This window comes from Calonectris borealis, chromosome 27 (genome assembly GCF_964195595.1).
Source record: "Calonectris borealis chromosome 27, bCalBor7.hap1.2, whole genome shotgun sequence".
In the NCBI taxonomy this organism is placed as follows: Eukaryota; Metazoa; Chordata; class Aves; order Procellariiformes; family Procellariidae; genus Calonectris; species Calonectris borealis.
Genome location: NC_134338.1, coordinates 2,588,139 through 2,613,656, shown reverse-complemented (window position 1 = coordinate 2,613,656; position 25,518 = coordinate 2,588,139). Strand labels below are relative to the sequence as shown.

Genomic DNA, 25,518 nt, shown 5'->3' with positions numbered 1-25,518 from the left:
GCGGCAGCAAGGATGTGCCGGCTGCGCTTTGCCACCCCGAAAAGCATCCCACAATTTTCCGCTGCTCACAGGGCCTGGGGTCGGCGGGTGACTCCGGCTTGCGGCAGCGAGGGGCACGGTGCCGTATGCACCGGGGAGCCGGGAACCTCTGGGTCATCTAAGTCCGAGACAGGTTTCAGTTTGCAAGCCTGGAGGTCTTTCCTGTTATTATCCAGCCTGCAGCAGGGGAACAATAGCGGTGGCGGCCGGCGCAGTGTGACCCAGAGATAAGGAGACAGTGTGATTAGCAGGAAAACTAAATAGTAGGTCTGGAGCAAAAAGCGGTCCCGAGGGAGCAGCACCGCTGGGAACGACGGGGTTTCCAGCCAGAGGACAACGGGCAGAGATCAGGCACGGAGCTGGCAGAGATGGGGCTGCAAAGCCAGGGCTGATGTTATGGGATAAACACGAACCTCGGCGTTGTGGCCCCGGCCAGGAACCCCGGAGTGACCGGGCAGTGCTGCAGCCCCAGCGAGGGGTTTGCAGAGAGATACCATGAAAGCTTTTTTTGGACTGAAACTAAGAAACAAAAGAGGAAATGGATGCTTGCGTTTCAGCTCTGAGAACTGTGCCATGACACACAACTCTGGAGACGTGAGCGGTTCTCGTGGCACTGCCAACGCCAAAGCATGGCAGAGACTTTCCGAATCCGCCGCATCCGATGGCGGTGCCGGAGAAGGGGCTGAACCTTGTGCGAATCTGGCACAGAGGCTGGAGAGCTGGAGCAGGGGGTGAATCCAGCACCCGGCAGGGTTGGGGTACCCATCTCAGGACGCCGTGCGAGGGGCTGGATGTCCTCCCGGCTAGCCAAAGCCTGGGAAAGCGCTGCTCCCGAGGGCTGCAGGGCTTTGCTTTAACCACCGAAGGAGAAACTGGTGAGAGGCCAAAGGCGAGGGATCTGCACAGCCATTGAAACCAGTCCGTGGGGAATTAGCCATTTCCTAGCAATGAGGAAATATGGGGTTAGCTGAGGACCTGCAGGGCTACGAGGAGGGAATGGGAAGCGAGTCACTACCGACAAGTGAGGACAAGCCGGCCGGGGGCTGCGGGGTGAGACCGTCCTCTGCCCGTGGTGCAGGCAAGGGAGGCTGGCAGAGCCGCGCGGCCATCCAGCACCTTCCACCACACCTCCGGGTGCAAGCCCCGAGAGGCATCTGCCTCACCCCGCAGACAGCCGGGTGTAAACAGGGCAGCACCGGGCACCCAGGCACGAACCGAGGACGACGGCTGCTTCTGGGCAGGAGCAAAGCTGGTGGGCCAGGACCACTGTATCAACAACCCTTTTTTTTTCTTCTTCTACCGAGGAGCATTTGGGGCAAACCACATCTGAAGGTGCTGATGCTCCCGGCGGAGCGGGTGAGGCTGTGAGCTTCCCACTGCCGCGGCTCCGCACGGACAAACCCAGCCCAAACCGACTCGGAGAGCGAGCTGAGAGAGGAAACAAAACCCCAACGCAGTTTCTCTCTGTTGAGCATCCCTTGAATGCGGTGTCTCGGGATGTCTGGCAGCGTTTCTGGGCAGAGCCGGGCAGGCGCAGCCGCTTGCCCTCAAAAACAGCCGGCGTTTGCATCCCAGGGCGCTGCAAGAGCCCGGCTGAACGGTCACCGGGATGGGGGGGCCAGGACCCCCAAGCCAAGCAAGCCCTGATGGGGCAGCAAGGGGAACTGGACTCCTCCAGACAGCCCCACAAAGCTCCTCCGATGATACGCAGCATTTCAGAGGCCCAATAAGAACTAATTATTATTGCTTATTAATGAAACCATCATGCCAGGAGCAGCCTGCGTGCCCCTTGCTGCCCGCCGGCCCTCTCTGGGTGCTGGCACGGCATGCAGAGGTGCGGACGCAGCCTTACCTGCCTTCCACTATTACTTCAGGAGCCCTAAATTCCTGCCGCAGCCCAGGCTGCCTCTCCCAGGGCCCGCCCGGCTGCCGGGTCACCGCTCACGGAGCGGCAGGGAGGTGTCCAAAGCCAAGCAGCCGGCTCCCGGTGCATGCACCCACCACCCACACCAGTTCTGTGCATGCACTGTGGCATGTGGGGGACCCCCGGGCTGGGGGCTTCGTGTATCCGCAGTACAAGGCTGAGGGCTGGGAGCTCAGCACCGGGCATCAGAGCATCCCACCAGCGGCGCCCATCACCCAGCCCGCGGCCGATCCGGAGACCCCAGTCCCTTCGCGGTGCCGTGGGGATGCTGGTACTCAGCTCGCCTGGAAAACCTCCCGCGTTGGCACCCAAAACGGGCAGCGTTGTTTATCCCTGCGTCGTGCCGCGGCATCCCCGCCGGCACATGGGGATTAACAATCTTGACCTATTTCCCGGGGGGGGTGCAGCAAGGCTTAATTCACTGAATGCTTGTGGAGTGCATAAGATCTGCAGATAGAGCCATTATGAAGTGTGAGATATCATTAATTAATTCACAGGTTGATATAGTTATGCGCTTAGATCATCATCAGCTGATCCTGCTAATCCCTTCTTGTGCAAGTACCTGTGCGAGGGGGAGCTGCTGCCTGGCATCGCTTTGCTCCTGCTGAGCTGGGTCGTCCCCGCGTCGTCCCCACGTGCCACCGAGGCCAGTGCAAGGGGTGGCCCCCAGTCCCTGTTCCTTAATACCCCCTGCCCCTAAATCTGCATTTTCCCAGGGTGGTCCCACTGGAGGGGAGATGCCTCCTGCTCTCTCCATCAGGGGATGAGACCCAGGGCTGCCTCCCCTTGAGGCAGGGACTGAGACTTTTTCTCATTAATTATTTCAATAATCATTAAAAATAGGTAATTATTACCCTGTTGACTTAGGGATTGCGTTTAGCGCAGGCTTCCTCTGGCCTCCAGCCCAGTTTTGGAAAGAAACACCCCCCATGTGCTGCTGGGAGCTGCTGTTGCTCACCAGGAGCATTCGATTTTCACAAGCTCACTAGTATTTTTTTTAAATCCCAAGTCTTCCTCTTCCTCGGCCGTCCCATCGAGTGGGTGGGTTTGCTCTGGGAAGGGGCTGGAAGCGTCCAAACCTGCCTCGTAACCCTGACCTGGGGAAAGCAAAGGGGAGCCAGCTCCATCCCGCAGCCGTGCCCGGGGCTCAGCTCGCTGCCGCAGCCCCCCAAAATCCCCGGGACCGTGTGCTCCCGTGGGCCTGTGGCGTTTCAACCCCCTCGGGCTCTGCAAGGCTGGTGCACGTGTGCCGGGATGCCCGGCAGAGAGGCCGGCGGTGCCGCGGGTACCACGTTACACCCCACCGAGCCCATCGCACCTGAGCTCACCCCACTCTATTTTCTCCTGCCCCCTTCCTGGACCTTCAGATGAAAAAAAATCAAAAAGCCACGACAGTGGAAAGTCGAGCTAACAAATACAAATAAAACTTCCTCTGGATGCTAAAAATGACACACGTAGACAGAGAAAAAAAATTATATCGGTGACAATAACAGAGCGCGGAGCTATTTCAGTGCTGGGCTGTTCCATTGCAGCGCTCGGCGCTGGGGTTGTGGCTGCTGAAAACCAGCCACTTCCCCAGGGACGTGACGTATTTCCTTTCCATCACAAACTGATTTAGAAGCAAAACTTTCTACATTTAGGCAGCGAGAGACTCAGCTTCTCTTTTCTCTCTCGCACTGATGGTGAGCGAATGGAAGGAGAGATAAAGGGGGTGGGACCAGCGCAAAGTGACTGTACGCGGCTTCCTCCTTCTTTTTTTTCTTCTTTCTTTCTAAATTATCAAAATGCCAACCAAAAAACCACAATTAATATTTTCCACGCCGTGAAGGCCTTGCGCATACCCAAGTGAGAGTTTGTGGCTCTGGCCTGGCCGGCGCTCCTGCCGCGCCGTGTGTTTGCAGCCCTGCAGGGGCGTGGGTGCCTGGTGCAAGGCCAGCGGTGCCTCGTCCTGTGTCCCCGCAGGGGATCGTCCCACCACAGTGCTCGCTGCAGCCACCTGGACCATCCTCATCCCTGTCCCCATCCCCATCCCCATCTCCATCCCCATCCCCATCCCATCTCCAACTCCATCTCCATCCCCATCCCCATCCCCATCTCCAACTCCATCTCCATCTCCATGCCCATCCCCATCCCATCCCATCCCATCCCCATTCCCATCCCCATCCCATCCCCATCCCCATCCCCATCTCCAACTCCATCTCTATCCCCATCCCCATCCTCATCCTCATGCCCATTCTCCATCCCCATCCCCATCCCCATCCCTATCCCCATCCCATCCCATCCCATCCCATCCCCATCTCCATCCCCATCCCCATCCCCAATCCCATCCCATCCCATCCCCATCCCCATCCCCATCCCATCCCATCCCATCCCATCCCCATCCCCAATCCCATCTTCATCCCATCCCATCCCATCCCATCCCATCCCATCCCATCCCATCCCCATCCCCATCCCATCCCCATCTCCATCCCCATCCCCATCCCCATCCCATCCCATCCCATCCCATCCCATCCCATCCCATCCCCGTCTCCATCCCCATCCCCATCCCATCCCATCCCATCCCATCCCCATCCCCATCCCCATCCCATCCCATCCCATCCCATCCCATCCCATCCCATCCCATCCCCATCCCCATCCCATCCCCATCTCCATCCCATCCCATCCCCATCCCCATCCCCATCCCATCCCATCCCATCCCATCCCATCCCCATCTCCATCTCCATCCCCATCCCATCCCATCCCATCCCATCCCATCCCATCCCATCCCCATCCCTTCCCCATCCTCGTCCCCATCCCCATCAGCCACACACAGGGCAGAAGGATCAGGTTGGGCTCACGGTGCCCCGCGAGCACCCGCCTGGCTCGGACCAGCGAGAGGCGGCGTGCGTCTGACTCCTCTCATCTCCAGCTCAAATTAAACCCAAGAACGATGGTGCTAATTTCCTAGAAGGATAAACATCCGATTGCCTTTTCTCTCCCGTTCCGCCAAAAATAAACACACCAGCCACAAGGAATTAAAGGCAGGGAGGAAAGGATGACTATAGTTTGACTGCAGGATGTCAACAAAGCGTGACCTTTCATTTACACCGGTCCCTCCGCATTAACCTAACGGGCCAATTACACCCTCAACAGCGGGTAAGTATAGCAAAAGAGAAGGAGAAATCCAACTTTAGCAGACTTCCATGACATCTCTAAGTGTCATTTCCTCTGCTGCTAATTTTAGCGCCGATGGCAAGCCGGGCAGCGTGTTTTGTATTTTTTTCCCTGGGTTGTGGTATGGTACCCAGCTTCCTTTTTTTGTTGCTCTCCTTCCCGCCGCATCCTGCAGCTTCACCCAGCGGCGCGTGCCCGGGGCGAGCCGGGACCCCCAGGCTCCTGCATCCTCCTTCGCACCTTGCAGCCCGTCACCCCGACCCTTCCCGGCGGGGACGCGAGGCTGGCAGAGTTTTGCAGGACCCACGCGACGCGCCTGCGTGCGACCGGCGTGATTCAGCCCCTGCGAGGTAAACAGCCGTTTCCTGCTGGAGGGAAAGTCCCGGCCACGTTTAACCCCCCCCGGCCAGGAGTGAAAGCCGCTCTCGCTGCCGGGGAGTGGGAAGGGGACGGCACAGACCTGTTTTCTCTCTTGCATCGGGAGCAGGTTGCTCTGGGACGGACCCAGGGACCGATGCAGGGGTGAGATGCAGCAAGAGGAGCATCGCCACCCCCTCCGAGCGATGCCAGACCTCCCTGCGGGACGCCTGCTCCGGCTCTGCTGCCGCGCTGCACGGCCGTGAGCAAGTCATTCCCTCCTGCCTCAGTTTCCCCTGACTGCAAAATGCCTCCTGGGCTCTTGCTCCCCATGGTTTGTTCAAAGTGCTCCTGGGTGCAGCCCTGGCCATCGGCAGGACAAAATCAGCTTTGTCACAGCGGAGCCACCAAGGACACGCTGCAAGGAGGGTGAATCCAAGCCTCAGAGAAAACCGAGTCTTAGATGAAAGCCTAATTAAAGAGCTAATTAAAGGGGAGGTCCGGCTAAGTGGCCAGTAGGCAGAGCTCTTCTGATTTATGGCTTTAATTTCGGTTTTGCTTTCCAAGAGAAGCGGGCTGAGACAGCGAGCGAGGGCAAAGGCAGGGCAGGGCTGGAGTCAGGCCGGGGCAGTGCCCGGTTCCCACGCTGCCGCCCTGCGTGGTGCTGCCGAGGGACCCCCCGGCCGGGCACCACGGTCCGGCTCCCATGCCGGAGCCCCTGGGCGACATCGGGCCATGCCCGGTATCGCCTGCACAAGGGTCTTCCTGGCAACCCCCCCCCAGCTGCAGGGGGTCTGCTCCATCCCATGTAGCTGGCGTGGACCCCAAAGCAACCAGATTCGCCTGGTGCTGGCCCGGCATCGCCCCGCGCTCGCTGCCGGCAAGGAGCCCACGCAGCCCCGTCTGCTCCATCCGTGTTTTATTCTGAAAGCTGCAGGCGTTAAAGCTCAAGACCCCCGAGGTGCAGGCGGGACGTGCTGGGGTCAGGCCAGAAATGGGGCTCGGGGAGGAGAAGAGGGTGATGCCATTCTTCCCGGGACACCCAGGGCGAGCCAGGACACCGCTCAGGATGTTACCCTCAGAGAGAAGGAGAACCCCCCTCCAGGTTTTGGAAGTGGAGGGGCTGGGGTTTCTGCTGTGAATCTGGGCTGGTAGAAGGGTGGGTGCACCCTCGGCGGGTCCTGGGGTCCGGGCGGAGGTGAATCTGCGGTGCGGGGAAGGGGTGCAGCTGCGCAGGGGAAGGGCACGATGGCCGGCGCTAATCCTCGTAGTATTTGGTGAGGAACTGGGTCGAGGCCACCGGGGACCCCAGCCGAAACTGCTCCACGAAGCTCTCCATCGCCCAGGCACCTGGGGAGAGAGGGAGAGGGGGTGAGCGGGGCTGTGAGGTGGCCGGAGCGGGGGGGATGCTCGGGGGCTGGATCCAGGCTGGGGCTGCACGCTGCATGCCATGCGCCGGCTGCTGCTCTGCCCGAGGCGCTGCAGACCACATCCTGCAAACAGCGGCAGGCGCGGAGGCACCGGGCTCTGCCCCGCGGGGCCGGAGGGCAGGGAGCCACGGGGAGCCCAGCCCTGAGCGCCCCCGGGGTGGGGGTAAATGGCGTTGGCTCCTCTCGTGCCCCCCACTCCGCCCCTGCCGACCTTTGGAGCAGACCTTCCCACGGCTTCCTATGAGCCCACCCCGGGGTGCCTGGAAATCCCCCGGCAGCGCGTGGGGGAGACGGCAGGAGATCCCCCAGCCCCCTCACTCGCATGCACTGAGCTGCTGCTCCACAAATTATTGGAGCCGAGGGGGGGGGGGGTCTTCACTCCTGACCCCCGCTCCTCCGCTGCCTGCCCTGACCCGCGGATGCCGGAGGTCCGAGGGCAGCTCATGGCTGGAGCCAGCCTCGGTTTTTCCTACGCTGGAAGCGGCAGGGAAACTCTCTCCGGGGCGGTGGGCAGGAGGGATTCCCTTGTGCCCGGCCCCACGGGCCAGAAATCCCCCTGCACCCTGCCAGGGTTCAGTGCCGAGCGTGGGTCTGGCTGGCGGCTGGTGGAGCAGCCTCCTCCCCGGCCAGAGGGGCTTTCCCCGGGGCCGGCAGGACCCAAGCAGCTCACGCTGCCACCTCCGTCCCTGCCCCGTGGGACACTGGATGGGACACGGCAGGGTGAGGAAAGGGGCCCGTTGTTTATCCGAAACCCGTCCTTCCCTCCTCTCCCCTTCCTGGCGCTGCTCTTTTATGTCACGCTGGCAGCCCTTATCGGCCTTCACATCTCAGCCCCAGCTGCAGCAAACCGTCCCCTTTGCTCTTGCAAAAGTGCTGAGCAAAACCCGAGCTGCTGCATCACCCGCACGGGGCGGCGGTGGCTCGGGGTGCCGGCAGAGCCCAGCTCCCCCCGCCTGCCCCCCACCTCGGGCACTGAGTCAGGCCCTGCCGTGAGTCACCCTGCAGCCAAAAAGTCCCCGACGGGCTCTGCAGATGCTCCCGGTGCCGGCACCGCACCCTGCGACCTCCCGGAGCTGCAAGAGGACATGGCCGGGGAGATGCTCTGGTGCCTGGGAAGGAGGTCCCAGGGTGCTCGGGCTGGACCCTGCACCCCGGAACGCCGGCTGGGATGTTGAAATGCATCAGGCCGCGCGTGGCTGGGGGGGTCCCAGATGTCCCCACATTGTCACTGCTACTCGCTGAGGACCCAAACCAAGCCGAGGGCAAGGACAGTCGCGCCGTGCCACACTGGGGTCACCGCCAGCCGGGGCACGCAGCCGCGTTTCCAGCGGCTCTGGCCCATCACCACAGCCCGAGCCCGAGGGGGGAGATCCCCCCGCGCAGGAGCCCGAGGGGGCTTCGGGTTTGGCAGCTGCGAGCCCCGGCGCGCTCCTGCACGGCTCCGGCACGTGCCGCAAACACGTCCATCCCCAACTGACAGCCCTGGCAAGGAGGGGCAGCCGCTCACTTTGGGGTCTCAATCCATCCCCCCTTCGACTCCGGGGGTCCTGGCGAGCATGGCCTCGGGGGAAGGGGTCTCGGGGGGGGATGCTCCCACTGCGCCCACAGCCCTTCGGCGGGCGCCTTTCATCCGAAGGGTTTCAAAGCGCTTAGAAAGCCCCGGGGGGAGAGCGGCCGGTGCCCCGTGGGACCGGGGGTGAGAGCAAGACGTGGCAGCCCCCCGACTCCCAGGGGTGCCGGGAGCTGTCATTGATGTTCGTGAAGCCTCCGGAGGGGCGCGGATGAAAGGAGCCGGGGGGAGGCAGAGCCACTGCAGGGCTGCAGGCGCCGGCCCCGGTTCTCGCCGCCACGCGTGGGGCGAGGGTTTTTCCTGACCTACTTTCCTATCTGCCATCGTACCGGTTGTGCCCGTCCCTCGGGGGGAGCCGGGACCGGCCACAGGGAAAGCCCCGGGTGCAGCCGCTGGTGCGGCGAAGGGGATGATGCACCGGGTGGCTACCAGGTCCGGGGGTCCATAACTCCCACCCCAAATCCAACCCCTTGGGTGCATCCCCAAACTGGGTGCCCCATCCCGGCGTGACTGCCTGCACCCCAGGGTGACGTCCCTCTGCCAACCATCCCAAATCATGCTGCTGCACCGGCGTGGGCCATGAGTCACCGGGACCACGGAGCCGGGAGGGGAGCAGGGGGCCGGCCGGGACACGGTGCTGCCATCCCCTCTCTCCGCCAGAACAATACGACATTTCATCAGTGGCTTGGTCCATTTTCAAGCTCATTTCCCGGAGGATTATATCATCGCACTTGACCCTTATCTGGGCGCCCGCCGGAGGAAGAGGAGCGCCCGCTGACACCCACACACGTGGCAGCCGCCTGATCCCTAAGCGCCGGGTGGGGAAACTGAGGCACGAGGCAGCCACTGGGCTTGGGGAGCTCAGGGACCCTCTGGCTGTTCCACAGCCCTGCCATCACACCCTGCCCCCCCAAAAACCACCGGTCCCCACCTCCCCCCGGCCCCGCAGCTCTGGGGGCACGTTGCTGGCTGTAATTTATCAGCCTCATCAGCGGGGCCGTTCTCCCTGATAGGAGCCCTGATGCTTTTCTGCCAAGATTAATGATGTCCCAGCGGAGGTAGGCGGGAGGCCGCTGGCTGCTTTGGTCACCATTAACTGACACCCGGGGACTTTGGCCGGGACCGTGTGCTCCCCGCAGCCCTTCGCTGCCTTCCATCCCAGCCGCAGCCTTTCCCTCCCCGCCGGGACCCAGTCCGACCCGATTTTCCGGCTGGGTGGATCGGAGGTGCATGAGGTCGGCTCATGAGTCAATGCTGCGGCCCCGACGCGAAGCTGGAGCTGGAGAGGGATGGAGCCGTGGGGAAGGCAGCCGGCCAGGCTCATCCCCAGTCCCTGGTTCCCAAAGGACTTGCCGCTTCCCGGAGGCAACATTTCTGGGAGGCAAAAGTTCATTCCCAGTTGTAAAATGCCTTTCCAGGGCGGGAGGAGGTTTGGGGATGCTGGGGAGCATCTCCCCATGCTCACCGGAGCTGGTGGGCATCCGGCACTGAGGCACGGCAGGGTGGAAGCAGAGGGGGATACGGCACCGCCCGGCAGGTGTAATTAAGCCTCAGGATCTTCTGCTAATTAAAGTTCCCCCACAAGGAAAAGGAAGGAGATGAAAACCCAACGGTCTCCATCCTCCCATGGGCTGCAGATGGGCGAAAAGGTCCCTGGCACCACCGTGCCACCCCACCGAGGCCGGGGTTTGCCGGCCGCCCAATTCCCCTGACCGAGGAGTTTCCCGCGGCTCGCTGCAGCGGGCAGCAGGGCCCGACCGCCGGATTGAGAGCTGGCAGCGGGTGCCAACGCCTCGGGATGCGACGGGTGGCTCTGACATTTTGCAGACCACAAACTATTATCTTGCATCTCGCCAAAATACAAACACGGCTTGTAACCCTCCTAGCTTGGGAGGGAAGCGGGGCGAGCGGGGAAGGGCCTTGCACCGCCCGATGGTGCCCGTATGGCCGCGGGGACACCCCAAGGGTCTCCATCTTCGGTCCCGAGCGGGGACAGAGCTGGTGCCCAGTGATAATTTAGTTGCAAAGCTGCGGCACAGCCAAAAAATGGAGGGAATCAGACTCCAGTGGAGAAACTGAGGCTCCAAGAGGATTATTTGCCCGAGGTCACCCAGCAAGAGAGCTGGCGGGTGCAGAGATTGATCAGAAACGCTTGTGGAGAAGGATCAGGGCTTTTTTTTTTTCCCCTGATGAAACAAGTCTTTTTGCTCAAGAGCCACCCTGGAGAAACACCTCTGCTGTAAACAACCGATTTCACCATTGCCACCAGCGCCGGCCTCGCCACGGGGAGCGGCGGCGGGGGGACGCGAGCTCCGCCACTGCCAGCCCGCGCGCCCTTGGGCATGGCACCCGACCCGCTGCCCCTCGGTGCCATCCCAGCCAGGACATCCCCCGGCAGGGTGGGCACCGACGCCACCGAAGCCCACCCTTTGAGCTGCCGGCATTGCAAAGCCGGGCGGGGAGGAGAAGTAACACAGATTTATTTTCTGCGCTCGTGGGAAAAATCACCCCATCGCCCCTCGCTTTTTAATTCCCCAGGGATTTGCACAAGGAATGGCTCTTGCCGAGGAGCAGGGAGACGGCGGCACGGGCAGGGCCTGGTTTAGTGCCCTCTTCTGGAGGCTCCTCCGCCGAGCTCCTGCCATCCCGCCTGGCACACACCACACACACACCTTTGGCCCCGCTTGGGCCAGGATCTTTCCCGGTTCAGCCCCCAGCGCGCAGCCCGTGCCTGTGCTGGGGCGGAGGGCGAAGGAGGGAGCTTCTCCCCCAGCTGAGCGGCGAGAGAAATGCTCTCCTGGGGCTCCGTGTTCTCCCCCCGCGGGCTCTACCAAGCTGCCAGAGGGATGGCTGCATGGCGCAGCGCTGGGGATGCACGGCATGGGGATGTGCGCGGGATGCTGGATGCATCCGGAGGATGGGACGGGCCAGCGCCGCTCCCTGCATCTGCCGGGTGCTCCGGTCGGGACATCTCTCCCTCCCCGGGGTTGGCGCCTGGTGAGGATGGGTGCCACCAGCTTTGGTGAGATGGAGGTGGCAGTGCCACCAGATGTAGGACAAAATTAAAGCAACAAGAAGGGGCTGGTTTAAGGCCAAGCAAGATGGAAACCCCCGAGCAAGGCTGCGAGCTGCGCCGGCAGCATCGCCGGGCGAACCCGCATCTCCTGTACTGCTGGAGAGGACCAAGCCGGAGCTCCAGAAGAGCTGGCTGAATTTCTTGGCCGTGGTCCACTGGGGTCAAGGTCCTTGTTTCCACGAGCCACCAAAGGCGTTTGTTCCTCTCCCCCACACGCTGCCTGCACCCCGCAGGGCCAGACCCCAGCGCTCGGCCACGCAGGGCTGGATGCGCCGGCGGTTCGATGGGTGTTTGTCCCACTGTGGTCCCTTGAGACCTTTAAAACCCTTGAGAGATACCAAAATCTGGTCCGCTCTCAGCTGCTTTCAGGGCTCATGCCCTGCTCATCGGGAATTAAAGAGATGGGTTGCTGGCGGGTGGTGGTTCAGTCCAGCAGCACCCGCTGGACAGGCCAAGCCTGTGATGCAGCAGCGAAATGGTTAAAAATAACCTTCAATCAACTACTTAAACACCAGCCTCAGCCGTCTGACAAACGGCGATGCTCAGGCATCAGATGTTGCGGAGAAAATATCCGCTGCTGTTTTAACGGGTCTTTCCCAGGGAGCCTGAGAAACTTGAGGATGGGATGGAGATGGCACAGGGTGGGGAGCACCCGGCCACCCTGCGCCTCGGGGAGCGCGGGGACGGGGGGAGCTTCTGCAGGACACGTGGGTCTGGTGGCTGGACCCCTTTGGGTATGAATTTTGGGGGCTGGAGCCACACATCCTGCTAATAAGAGGATTTATTTGGAAAAAGCCTTTTGGGGGGTGTCCCATCCTCCCTTCCCAGCCCTGGGATGCTGGGATGGGGATGCGGGTGGGTGGCTCTGGGTGACAGGCGCGCAGCCCCCTCCTCTGCCCATGCTGGGGACGAGGGGCCGGGGAAGTGCCCCACTCCGCTGGCAGGGGGGTGGCTTCAATGCATGTCATTAAGAGGCAGAGCTAATGAGCCAGAAAGCAAACCGAAGGGCAGAAATAACCCGCAGAGAGATTCGCAGCAGCAGCAGCCCGCTGCAGCCACGGGACAAGCATCACGGCCCCGCGCCAGCTGGGTTTCGGGGTCTCTCCCAGCACGGGGGTCCGGGGACAGCGAGCTCCCGGCAGCCACCCCGCTGCTGCCCGCCTTCCCCCGGGACGTGCAGCGTTGGTTAACGCGCACGGGTGAGTCAGGCCGGCGCAGACGAGAGGCACCGACCTGACCTGCCTATCGAGCTGTGCTCATGCGGTCCCGGCTGGGAAAGTTTTGAAATTTCCCTTGCCACGTGAGCTGCGGTGCCCCGTGCTCCAGCCCGCGCTGCGCCGGCACCGTCCGGGGAAGGAACCCACGCTTTGCCTTTTGCAGGATGGCTCTTTGTCCTTGCCGGGGGTCCCGTGGGTGACCCCTTGCCCCGGGGTGCACCCATCTGGGATAAAGCAGCGGGGATGGTCCCATCGTGTCCCGGGGGTCTCGGCTGCTTGCCTCCGTCCTTGCCGTGCAGCAGTTTGGGAGGCGGCAGCCCTGTCCCAGCACGGCACGGGGCGGAGGGGAGCTGGGAGTTGACGGGCGTTGTGTCAGCCCCTTTGAGCAATGCCTTGCTAAACCATCTCCACGCCTGATCCTTATCTCCGTGCTCCGAGGTGGCGGTGATGCAACTCCCGAGGCTTGGGGGGGGTGTGCCAGGGAGGACTCGGCCTGATTTCACAGCCGACAAGACCTCTCCCTGCTTCCGATCCCGCTAGCCAGGCAGTTACCTGCTGCCTTGCAAGGACTTCCCACCCCAGCCACGTCCCGTGCAAGGATTTGAAGTCCCTTTGCACCAAACGAACATCCCCAGCCCAGCACATGCCCCAACACACGGCGTTAGTGCTGCAATGCATCCGTACCCCCGGGAAAGCCCCTCGGGGCACAGCTCGGGGCCGGGAGCGAGGGCACGGCTGCTCCTTACCCAGCGAGACCCGCTCCGCGGGGCTCAGGGCGATGGCCTCGGGAGCCGGCTGCTCGTACAAGCGGAGCTGGTAGCGGTGGTACCCGCTGTGGGGCGGGGGCGTGGGCCGGACGTAATCTGGGGATGCAAAAGATAACGGCTGAGCATCCCGCCGAGCGGGACCCGCTTCCCAGCGTAACCAGGCGCCCACCACCCCCCTTCCAGGCTGGGATCGGCTCTGCACCCAGCGCCGTGCACCGAGGCCCCTGGCCACGCGAGGGGCTGGAGGGAGGAAGCGCTCAGCAGCTCGGGTGTTTCACGGGCAAGAGCAGACGCGGTGCCCACCCCAAACCCGCCCGCTCTCTTATCGCCGCCCGGATCCCCCCCGTCTGCCCGGGGGCCAGCTCCTGTTTTCCCTCTCCTGAAATAACCTGCCCCCAACCTCCCGCTGCGCCAGCCACCGCCCTCTCCTCCTCCTCCTCCTCCTCTTTCAACTTCAGAGCCCCGGGGTGCTCCTCGCCTCCGTGCCGAGCGCCTCGACCTCTCCTCCATCACCCTTCCCATCCCTGCCATGCCCCCTCCCCGGCCCCCCCGTGCTGGGTGCAGCCTCGTCTGGGAAGGGTCATTCAGGGACCTCGCGGGGGGGACAAGCCTGAGACCCCCAGCACCCCGCCGGTGCATGGCCAGCACCCCTCGCCCTCCCGGCTGCCCCATGGGGATCTGGGGTGCCTGGCACACCACCGGCTGGGCTCCAGCTGCCGGGCTTTTGAAGTCCTCCCGCACCCAACTTTGGCGGGGGAGGATGCTCTTGTGGTCGAAGCAATGGGTTCTCAGGTGCTGGAAGTCCAGGGCTGTCTCCTCGCCTTGCTGCAGATGTTCAGCGCGCAGGCGGGCACGTCCCCGGGTGCACGTGCCGCGGGTGTGCATGCCCTTCCCCCAGCCGAAGAGGCAGCGGGCAGCGCACAGCTGCCCAGATGTGGGGCCTGCAGCTGGCTCGGGGCGTAGCTGCATCATCACCGGCTGGTGAGGGGGCTGGTCGTCCCCGGGAGAGGGACATCCCCGGGGAGAGACCCCCCGATGCTGGCAGCCACCCCTCGCCCTCCGTCGGGGACGTGATGCCAAGGGACAAGGGGCTGAAACTCCTCCAGGACTCAGTCGCCGGCAGCTGGGCGAGCCCCCAGCCCCTCTCCCCTGGCTCCCTGGGGGTGTAAACTCCGTGAGCCGCGTCTGGCCTGTTTTGAACTGAAAGTCTTTGTTCGTGCAACATCACAGAAGTTGTTGGGATTCACCCGCTTTTATCTTGTGTTTTTCTTTTTTGATTGTATTTCCCGCCCCCCCCCCTCCCCATTTTTGCACTGGTTTGGAGCTCTTCCAACCGCTGGGGAGTTTTTTAACCACTTTTGCCTCTAGAAAAAAAAGAGAAAAAGTGGCTCCTATTTCAGACAGCGCCCAGCTAACCACGGCTCAGCTGCGCCCTGCGGGAACCCCTCGTGTCCCTCCCTCGCGTCCCGGCATGCTCGTCCCCGCCGGGCACAGCCAGCTCTGCCACCGCCTTGTCGCAGCTCCCAGCCCAGGCTGCAGGAGATCCTGTCCCCCCGTCGGGGTCTGCACTCACCCGTCAGCACGTGCCCTTTGATGTCCCCAGTCCTCAGATCTGCACCCTGAAAGGACAAGAAGAGGAGGGTGAGGTGCTACCGAGGCCCCCAGCAGAAGGACACGGGGGGACAAACCCCTCCTGCCCCCCCGGGCTGCACCCGCTTCTCCCCAGGGATTTGTTTTCCAACATTTCGAGTGTTTTCTTTGCAAAGGACATTAGGGAGCCGGGGCAGGGGGGAAAGGAGCATGCTGGGGGCTTTCTCTGGCTATTTGGAATTTAGAGGCTCGATGCACAGTGCCCTGGCATCACCGTGCTGTCACCCGCACGTGGGGGCCATCAGTGATCCGGTGATCCGGGTCGGTGATCCAGGCTGTGGCACACCGGGAAAGTCACAATAGCCCGTTAAAAGCCTCGGTGCCACTCGGCATGCAGGGTTTTGGGAGGGGTGAACCATGCCGGGTGGGAAGGGGCCGGCAGCAGAGATTTGCACCGGCGTTCCCGCGGCAAAGCTTTGCCCCGTCGCGGCGGTTTTGCTCTCAACCGAAACTCCTGCCTGGCGAGCAAGCCCCACTGCCCGGCGGGCTTGGCTCTCCATCCCTGGCCTGGGACGCTTCCCTGGAGGAACGAGGCTTTGCCGAGACTGCCGAGCATCCCTTCGGGACTGGATTAATGGCAAAGGGGCAGCGGCGGGAGCTTTGGCTGCATCCTGGCCCTGCACAAGCCACCTCACCCCTGACTTGCTGTGCTATTCCCGGCCGGCCCCCACCTCCCACCGATGCCGCCAGCGCTCGTAAATCCTCTCCTACGGCACCCGTTATTCCAGTCCTGCCCACACACGCGCTGCTGCCAGGGCTCCTCCGTCCTAACCTGCCCTGGGAGTTATTACCCCCAAAAAAAGATGCATCAGATAACTGCAAGCAAAAGTGCACGCGGGGAACATGGTCGGTTCCCCGGCTCTTCGGGATCAAAGCTTTGCTTTCTCCAAAAAGAAACCTGCTTTGCACTGAGTCATGGCTGGTGACAGCCTCCTGCGAGCTGCCTGTGGCACAGCAAAGGTCACCGGGAAGCCAAGTGCCCGCTCAGGTCCCTGGCTATCGGCTCCCCAACGCTGGCTCGCCACCTTGGCAGCCGAAGCCGAAAAGATCCCGATGACAGAGAGGTGATGACTAAGGTTTTGGGCAGCGACTGGCAGGTTTGGATACCTTGGTTCACAGGGGGAGGGGAAGGCAGCACGCAGACGGCTGGGGGAGAAGCACCCTGGGGTGTGCCGGGGAGGGGGCCACGAGGCCGTGGGGCTGCGCTGGCTGCTCCCTTCCTGCCCGGTCTGCCCAGATGTGCGAGCACAACCTGCCCAGATGTGCACACCCACTCCATCCAGATGTGCACGGTGAGCCCACCTACATGCGCATGCCCGCTCTGCCCAGATGTGCATGCCCGCTCTGCCCAGACGATGGGCATGCCTCCTCCATCCAGCTGTGCACATCTGCTCTAGCCAGCCGTGCACACCCAGCCCCTCCAGCTGTGCCTGCTCCCCCAGATGTGCCGGTCTCGGCTGCGGGGCCGGGCTGGCGGAGGAAGCTCGCAGCAAACCCCAAGCTCGCCGCGCGGCCGGGCCGGCTGCCAGCCCCCGCTCTTCAAAGGCAGGGTCTGAGGCTTTTTTCTGTTCCGGGCAGGGCTGCTCCCGTGCGGGGACCTTGCTGCTATTCCTGGCTTTGCCATGGGCTTATCGGGAGAGGCCAGGCCTCCTCCCTGTTTTCCTGCCTGCTGATGTGGGTTGCCTGCTCGCCCCGAGATGCAGTGGGTTCTGGCTAGCCCCAGGGATGGGAGAGTCAAAGGATAAAGCTCCTTTTAAGAAGCGAGAACAGGAAGAGGGCGGGAGGGAGAAAGTAGGGATGAGCACTGTAAACCCTGCCTTTTTTTTTTTTTTTTTAATAGTAAACAGCTATTCTGAAAGCAAGGGAGCAAACCCTGCGCGCCATGGGCTGCTGGGCTCAGGAGAGGCTGGGGGGGTCGGGTGCGAAGCCCCGCTTGCTCCTGCGAGCTTTTCTTCCCGGGGCGAGGGGGACCTGCAGCTGGGAAGCAGGTTTTTGCTGGTGTGTAGGGAATGGTTTGCAGGGAGGAATAAACCCCCCTCCAGCCCGTTGCCCCTTTGCTGAAATGCCAGCAAGGGCGAGGGGAGCATCGCACGCCAGCGGCCCCCGAAGATCCCTGCCACGAGCGGAGCTAATGGACGCTGATGAGCTGCCGTGTTTATTAATGCCCTTTTATGAGAGCATTAATAGTTCCTAATGACACCATTTGAGCTTCCCAGCCTTTTATCTTCTCGTTCTCTCTTTCCCCTGCCGAGGACACAGTGTAGGAGGTGGAATTAGAAATTTCCACCCTCTGGCCCGTGCTGTGCGGTGCGGAGTGCTGGTGGGGCACGGGATGCTGGTGGATGCTCGCACGGAGACCTGGACAGCCTTAAAAATCTCTACCACGCGATTTCTGTGCCGGGAGCTCCTCTCCGTGCTCTTTTCCTTGGCCAAAAGGGTGGAGAAAATGATTCCCCCCTGTTCCTGACACCCCTTTGCCAAGCTGGACACCGGCCGCTCCGAGGCTCTCCGGTAGATCGCAGCCAGCCCTCGGTGTTGCCTGCTGCACATCGCAGCGTAGGGCGGGGGGGAATAAATAAATACAAATAAATTAAGAAGGCAGTGAGTCACATTTTGTTTTCCTCTTGATGTGTTGGCTTTTTTTTTTCCCTTCCTTTCCTTTCTTCCCTCTCTCCAGAACGTGTCTGATCCCATCGGAGAGGAGGGGAAAGGGATGGGTGGCGAGCGCGCCAGCGATTCGCCCGGGCGAGGACAGAGGGTTATGGAAAGTGGGTGTGGGAATCGGCACAATCGCTGGCAGGGGACCAGGACAAACAGATGACGGATGGGACCCAGGGCTGCGCAGCAGAGCGGGGCTGGGCTGCTGCCGCCTCGCCGGGAGCGCACCCCAGCCCGGCCCCGGGGACCCCGGGGACCCTGGGGACCCCCATGGGACTCATCTGGGTGCTGGGGGCCGTGTCCCATGGGACGGCAGCCGAGGTGCCGGTCCGGCAGCGTGCGCTGATACGATTAACCAACAATTAGCCGAGTGGGGAAGTTAATCCCCAAACAAACCGGGCTCCTGAGCTGCTCGCTTTCGGCACGCTAGCTTGCCGGGGAAAGGCGGCTTCAAAGCCGGCACAGCCAGGTCCCAAATTGGTTATTCTCTCTTTCTGTGATCTTTATAATGAGGTCAGGATTTATGAATTGGCTCTCGGGAGTGCAGGGGAGCATCCCGGGAAGGGCAGAGCCGCCGGGATGGTGATCCAGCCTCCTGCAAGCAGAGCGGAGGCTCGAACGTGGAATAAAGGAATAAGATGCTAATTGCAGCTGGATGCGGACCTGTTCGACCGTGTCCTTGCAGGGGAAGGTGCACACTTTGGGTTTTCCTCCTCTCCACCAAAGCCAGCACCAGCGGGGAGGATCGCTCCTACCCCGGCTCCCAGGAACGTCCGGGCTCGTCCCGCTTTCCAACAAAACACATGTGAGAAAAAACCCGGTCCAAGAGAAACTCTCCCTCCAATTATTTCTGCATGGAGGGAGGCCATAAGAGAGCAGGGCAGGGCCCGGCGAGCTCCCAGTACTCCCAAACTCTGGCGTTTCCCAGCTCAGCTCCCCGTTTGCATTTTAGCTCGCTTCCACACCGATCCCCGCGCCGGGGCATGGGACGGTCCCGAACCGCCCCGGCTCGCCCACGCCGTGCCGACCCTCTCCCTGCCAGCACAGCTCCAGACCACCCTTGCTTTTCCGATCACCATCAAGCTGGGGTTTTGTGCCCGAAGGAGACTGTCAGCCCCTACCATGCAAATCCTTCTTTTATTATAAATGTCACATCCCGTTATGCCAATGTTGTTATGCCACTGAATTAAAGCTTGGCGCGTCCACCTCGTGTTCTCTCCATCGGGAAAGAAATAGAAAAATACAAAGAAAGGCATGGAAGGAGTTTGTGGAGGAAAAGCCCACCAAGGTGGGGATGTCACCTCCGGCCGGGAAGGTCCCTGTGTTGCCAGGAGGGGAAGGGCATGGTGGGGAAGGGTCTCTCCCGGCTACTGTGTTACTCAGAACAGTGTTTTAACAGCAGATTCCCAGGGCAAGGAACGACTTGACACAGGCGATGGTGGGAAGAGACCCCGGGTGCTCACGGCAACAGAGGTTTGTAGGGAGCTCGCGCACACAGGGAGCAAGGATGCTCCCCAGCATCCCCAGTCTGGGACGGCCCCGTACACCCAAACCCACCCGTGCACCCGCCTGCACCCACACGCTTTGGAGGAAACCAGAGCCCCCTCCCTGCCTTTCTGCATTAGAAATGCAGCGGTTTGGCTTTAACAAGGATGCAATTTTCGGCATTGCAGCAGACCCAGCTGGGTGCGTGCACGCCCCGGCCGGTACCACGCTCCCAGCCCGTCCACCGCGCCGGCTGGCTGCTGACTGGGTAAATCAGGAGGGAAGCCGGGAAATCAAGGATTACGAATGTTCTGGCACCCCACACACACTCTTGGCTGCCCAGCCCCAGGGACACAGCTCCCTGCACCCCTCCTGCTGCTCCCCGGCACATCCCGGGGGTGCCTGAGCCCTCTCCTGCTTCGTCTCCACACCCTCAGCCCCGAGCTGGGAGAACGATGGTCGCCTTGCTGCAGAGAGGAGACCGAGGGTTGCATCCCCGAGGCCACAGATAAACCCACACCGAAGTCCGGCAGAGCTCCCAGAGCCGGTGCCAGATCCCATCGCACCCCAAATCCAGAGAAACCTCCCCTTCCCGCTGGAACCAGACCAGCTTTCCCAACCCCAGATGTTATCCTCAGCCTCCTGCTCTCTGGTGCTTCCCCGTAGCCCCAGTTCCCGGATCCTCGGGATGACTCAGGGCCCTCGGCTTTTGCTCAGAGCCATTTTTGCTCCCCTGGCACAGCTGGAGACGTGGCACGGGCGACCCGGGACCCGAGGCAGAAACGATCCCCAGCATCTCACCGCCACCGAAACGCGGGTGCCCCACGCCTCCAGCCTAACTTTCCTCCCGGCTCTTAATTGCCCAGCCGCTTTACTTTTCATGCGTGCGAATGACAGGAGATCAAAGCGCTGCTCGAGAGCCTCCTGCTCCTCTCCGCAGGCTCCGGCGATGCACGGTCCAGCATCCTGGCCCTGCCGAGCTCCGTGCAATTGCCTCAGCCAAAGATTCCCCCATCACCCCTAGCCCAAGTCCATTATTTTCATTTCCTTTAACTCTCACGGAGTTTCACCATTCCAGGTGATATTTGGCTTGTTCGCTGTCAGTCTGCACGTGAAAGTTTGATAAACTACATCTGAGCCACATACAGGCACAGAAAGAGTGAGAAAGGTGCATTTCTTTCTGCGGGGAACTTCTCTTTAGGGCAGATCCCGAACCTCAGTGAGTGGTGAGGAAAAGCTAAACCCAGGCGGACTGGTACCGCACAGCCGGTGGCTCTGCCTGTTTGTGCACTGACGCCGCTACAAGCACCGAAACCGGGTGTTTTTAATATCAGCATCGTGCCAGGACACCATTTCTCAGCAGGCAGCGACCGCCAAATAGATGGTGCTGCACGAATCCGCGCCGAGGCACGGCACAGCCTCATGCAAAAAAATGAACCGAGGCTCGTTAGAGCCCCAGGAAAGCTCACCCCGAGGGTCCCCAAGAGCAGGAGCAGCTCGAGGGGTCCCATTGCAGCCCCCAGGTCCCCGAGGGAAGCACTGCGCTGCCCGGCTTGGAGCAGGACCGGGTGGCCACGCCGGGATGTCACCGCTCCGAGGCGGCTCCAAAGAGCCTCTCCTCCGGCTTTCCAGGGTCAGCATCGCTGACGATTTACCCCAACTGCTTTTAGGATTATCACGTAGCGATTACAGCTTCTTGGCGTGGCCCGGCTTTTTTTCTAGATCACTATAAATGCGGAAGGCTACCATAAAAATATATTAAAAAATAAATATCAGGCACGGTTGTAATTTAAATTAATGCTTGTCTGATACACCCTAATGCCCCAGGGAAGGACATGCTATAGGGTTATTAAGTAAGGAAAATAAACATAAATCACCTCGGTGTTTGGCTCTTTGCAAGCTTTTTTAATCTAGGGGCATGAAAGCAGCAGAGACAAAATGCTGCACTTAATAACCTGAACCGCTCAGGATCCGCATGCTGCAGAGTCCTTCACCGGGCTCCTGCCTCCCTCCCAGAAGCCCACGGACGGTGTTTCCAGTGCCAGAACACCCCATTTCAAAAGAGAGAGGCTCTGCTGGGTGGATTTCCAGCGAGCGACAGATATCTGCCTGGCTTAGGCGTTGCTGGCGCACACGCTGTGCCTATCTGCACCTTTCCTTAACGATCTAGGTGAGGGGTCCAAGCCAGCAAGGCGGAGGCTGTGATGACACTTGGATGGTTTTGAAACTTCAGTCAAAACAATTCTGTTGAAAAAAGAGGGGGTTGTTGTTTTTTTTTTTAAACACCTGTGATATTATAGAGGCAGAGGGTAGCGCTGGGACGGGGGGAATGGGATGCAGGATCTGGGCTCCGGCCCCAGATGCTGCAGGAGGTCACGCGAGATGTGGCTTTGCCAGGACACTCGCAGCGTGGGTATAAGTGATGGATTTGGGAGTCGAGGTTGGCTGGCTTGCCAAGAAACTGCATGAAGGAGTTTTCCTGCTACCCCTTCTCTCTGGGTCCCTGGCAGAGAAGCGTCAGGGTTCATTTAAGCAAGAAAATTGCACCGGTTGAATAAAAAGATGATTTAAATCAGCTTATGGAAAGGGTTGTACATGTTTTGATTGCTGTCTACACCGGCTCTTGCTTGCGTTCACAGGGGCTGAAAGCCAGAGCAGCAGTGGGCAGGCAGCAGGCAGCAGCACCCGGTGGGGTGGCTGCAACCCGGCGCACCCAAAAGACCCTTCTGGAGAGCGTTGCAATCGCGTCCTGCGCGGTTACACCCCGTCTCCCAGCCCCTGGGCCTCTGTTGTAAACCGGGATGATAAATGATGGATGCGATTGCTAAGAACAACAGGGATGTTGATAGCAACCCCAGGGGCGGGTTAGGAAGCTGCGTGGATGCCGGGCTCGGCGGCTGGCTGGGTTTAATATCCCCGCGGTGTTGCAATTGCGGGCGAGCTCACGGCGGAGCTGTCTGCCAAATGAGTCACCCTGACCCACTGGCCGGGTGCTGCCCCACCAAGGGGAGGGCTGGGGTGGGCTTCATCCCACCCGCGATCCTGCCGGGACCCCCCACAAGCATCCTTGGTGCCGGTGGGATAACGACTGATGTTGCGTTGCTGGGGTGGGAAGTGGGTTTGGAGGAGGAGGAGGAGGAGGAGGAAGGCCTGAGGATGGCTCAGGTGTGGGGGGCAGAAGGGGAAGGGCAGTTTTTGCACCTCGCCGAGTTTTTGCTCGCCGTGGCGGGGTGGCACTGCTCAAACACGCCGCTTGCAACAGCGATTTTCCCAGCAACCGCCGGACCACACCTGCATCGCTCCGCACGACTGCTTTGCTGGGCTTTGGCACGAGCCTGGACCTTCTCCAGGAGGTCCACCAGGATCTCCCCCCATTCACCCCATGGAGCCGGGGGGGCAGGTGCCCCTCGATGCCCCCAGCGCTCGCTGGGGCACCCCCATCACCCCCAGTTCTGATGGGGCAGCTGCAAAACACTGCAACAACTCCAGACAAAGGTGCACTCTCAGAGGTTTCAAAGCCACGAGCAAGGGCCCCGAGATTTCAATGCAGGGAACAAGCTTGAACTGGCCAGAAAAAGGGCTGGGTAGGACTGAAAAGGCCTTTTCCATCCCCAGTCTCTGCAGTTCTTGAGAGTGGAAAACTTGTTTGCTCTGTGTGCGTGTAGCTTTAAGATGAGCTTGCTTTTCCAGCAGCAGATTTCCGGAGGATTCTTGGAGAAACACCAAATTTTGCCTAATTCAGTCATTTAAAGGTCTGCAGCCTCATTCTGTACGGACGAGAACGGAGCCTGCACTGAAACCCTCCGCCGAGGCCAGGCGCAGGACAGCCGTGAGGATGCACCCACGGGGAGACTCTGCCGGCTGCGTCGCCTTTGGGGACGGGAATATATTTGCTTCGGTGGTCACAAAGCGCCAGCACGTTCCCGGTGCTGCCACTGTCCGAGCAGCAGTAAACAGTAATAAATACGTCTGTGGGGCACGAGGGCCAGAACATCTCACGCGCGTCTCGTGCATCCCTCCACAAGGCATAACCCACTGGCAGAGGTGCTCTAAGCTTCCGTCTGGTCCAAGGGGAAAGGACGGTGAGGAGGGCAGGAGCCCGGTGGGTGCTGGAGGCAGTGATGCTCGGTGCACGGGACACGATGGGAGGCTCTTACGGATGAAAATACAGCCCTGCCACCTCGTATCGCGCTGCAAGGCTTTGGCAGGACAGGAAAACCTGATGTTTTCCAGCCACCAGCCAGCCTTCCCCAAAAGAAGCATCCCCCCCCCGCCTCTCCGGGGTGGTCCTGCGTTTCAGAGCGGGTTTCTGCACTGCTGACGTGATGCAAAGGCCGGGTCCATGCTGATGCGCCAGCGACAGCCGGGGTTGAAAGCCCAGGGCATGAAACCAGGGCACGAGCCCAGATTTTGTGGGGTGATACCCGGCGATGAGAACCAATAGAGCCTGGGGGGTTGGGAGGCAGGATGCTGCGCCCGTCGCTCCCCCCCAGGGATGCTGCATCCCACCCTGGCAGCCAGACCCCGGCGTGGGGAGGGGGGGCACACCTCGGGGCTGGAGGGTGGCCGTGGGTGCGTGCGCACGCCGCAAACCTCCCCTGCAAATTCCTCCTCCCTGGGGTGTCTGATCCCCAGCCCAGCCACCTTCCTGGGCGCGGGGGCGGATCAAAGCCCGCGCGTGCCAGCCCTGCTACCGCTCTGGGCCAACTTGGCTATTTCGGCTTCACTAATCTGATGGGAGCGCTGGGGAAGGAGCGTGGGGTGGGGGGGTGATTTTTTCTTTAATTTTTTTTTTTTTTTTCCCCTCCCCTCCTTCCGTTGGCCAAAAAGTCTCCCCTTTGCATCTGATGACGACAGCCCCGGCTGGGACCCACCGGGAGGGGAACGCGTTGTCTGGCCCCCACCAGTGCATCCGGGCTGCCGTGGGCTCGGCCTCACCGTCCCCCCCCCGCACCCCCCCACAGCCGCTTCCTGACGGCGGGACTTGGCAGCATGCGGAGGGAGAGTCCAGAGCTGCCCCTGGGACGGGAGAAACTCCAACAGGAAACATCCTTCGCTGGAGCAGGGCGAGCTCTCCCCCCGCTTCCCTCCTGCTTGTTATTTTTTTCAGGGAAGGGGGGGGTTCTTGAAGGATGAGAGCTTTGGGACGCTCACGAGCCCTTTGCATTGATTCAGATGATGCGCTTTTTGCTGCTGAGCACCCTACGGCCCCCGGCTCAAGGCTGACCCCCCTGCGGACCTGCACCCCAGCAGGCAGCGGCTGCCTGCGGGCAGAAGCCGTGCAGGCAGAGATCTGGCATCGCCCGTCCCGAGGATGAGGGGTTAACGGCAGCGGCGCTGCTGTTGCTGCACGGCTGGCGGGCGCTCAGCGCTGCGGCTGCCAAGGCTGCTCCGGCAATGCCATGGACTTCCCTTTCTTCCATAAAAGTCCACCGGATCCAGGCCCCCGTGGGATGCTCTCGGCACGGGAAGGAGGGGGCTGAGCTGCCCTACCTGGGGCGCGTGCAAGCGCCGGGGGCTGTTTGTGCAATGCCCCATGCGCCTCCCAAAAAAACCACCTTGGGAGCCAGGAGCCAGCACTCGCCCTGCTCCCTACCCTGGCTTGGGCTCCAGCAAGGGAAAACTCATTTTTTACATATTTTGGGGGCGGCGAGGCGTGCAGCGGCCCCGTTTCAGCCCAGCTGGGCGAGGACGGGGGGAAAGCCGGGAGGCGATGGCGAGGCTGGGGCTGGGCAGCGCAGACACGTGCTGCTGCTCGGGGCGTTTCACCATCGCTCAAACAGCCCTGCTCTTGTCCAGGCTGGGGTCAGACCCACGGCTCCTTGTCCAGAGGGATGCAAAGGCGGCGGAGAGGCTTGTGGGAACGGGGGAGAGGAGAAGCAGCGGGGGTGACCCCCCAGGGATGCCCATCGGTGCTGCTGGAGGTTATTTCTGCGCTGCCTCCTTGCACAAACAGCGCTTTCCTGCCACCGGGAATGGGACAGTCCCCCCCAGCCCCAACCAGAATAGCTCCCTGCCTCCAGCCCCGATTATTTTGGGCCCGTTGCGGGTGGCAGTGCAAATATAAAGACCAAGAGGTCCCTTCCCAGCCCTCTTCCCGAACCAAGGGGTCAAAACTGTATTTTCCCAGGTACTCGGCTGGAGCAGAAATGAGGATACAAGCCGATGGCGAGAGCTGCTGTTACCTACAGG

The 25,518-nt window shown here is 61.4% G+C and overlaps 1 protein-coding gene across 1 annotated transcript in view; it reads right to left on the bottom strand.

Annotated features, from left to right (window-relative positions):
* Positions 1-5,988: 5,988 nt before the first annotated feature.
* PEBP4 (phosphatidylethanolamine binding protein 4) overlaps positions 5,989-25,518 on the bottom strand; it is a 79,377-nt gene continuing 59,847 nt past the window's right edge. The window contains exons 6-8 of the mRNA XM_075174665.1: positions 15,107-15,152; positions 13,513-13,629; positions 5,989-6,823 (exon numbers count right to left, since the gene is read on the bottom strand). Coding sequence (XP_075030766.1) covers positions 6,732-6,823; positions 13,513-13,629; positions 15,107-15,152 — 255 coding nt within the window. The 3' untranslated portion in view covers positions 5,989-6,731. The remainder of the gene's footprint in view (positions 6,824-13,512; positions 13,630-15,106; positions 15,153-25,518) is intronic.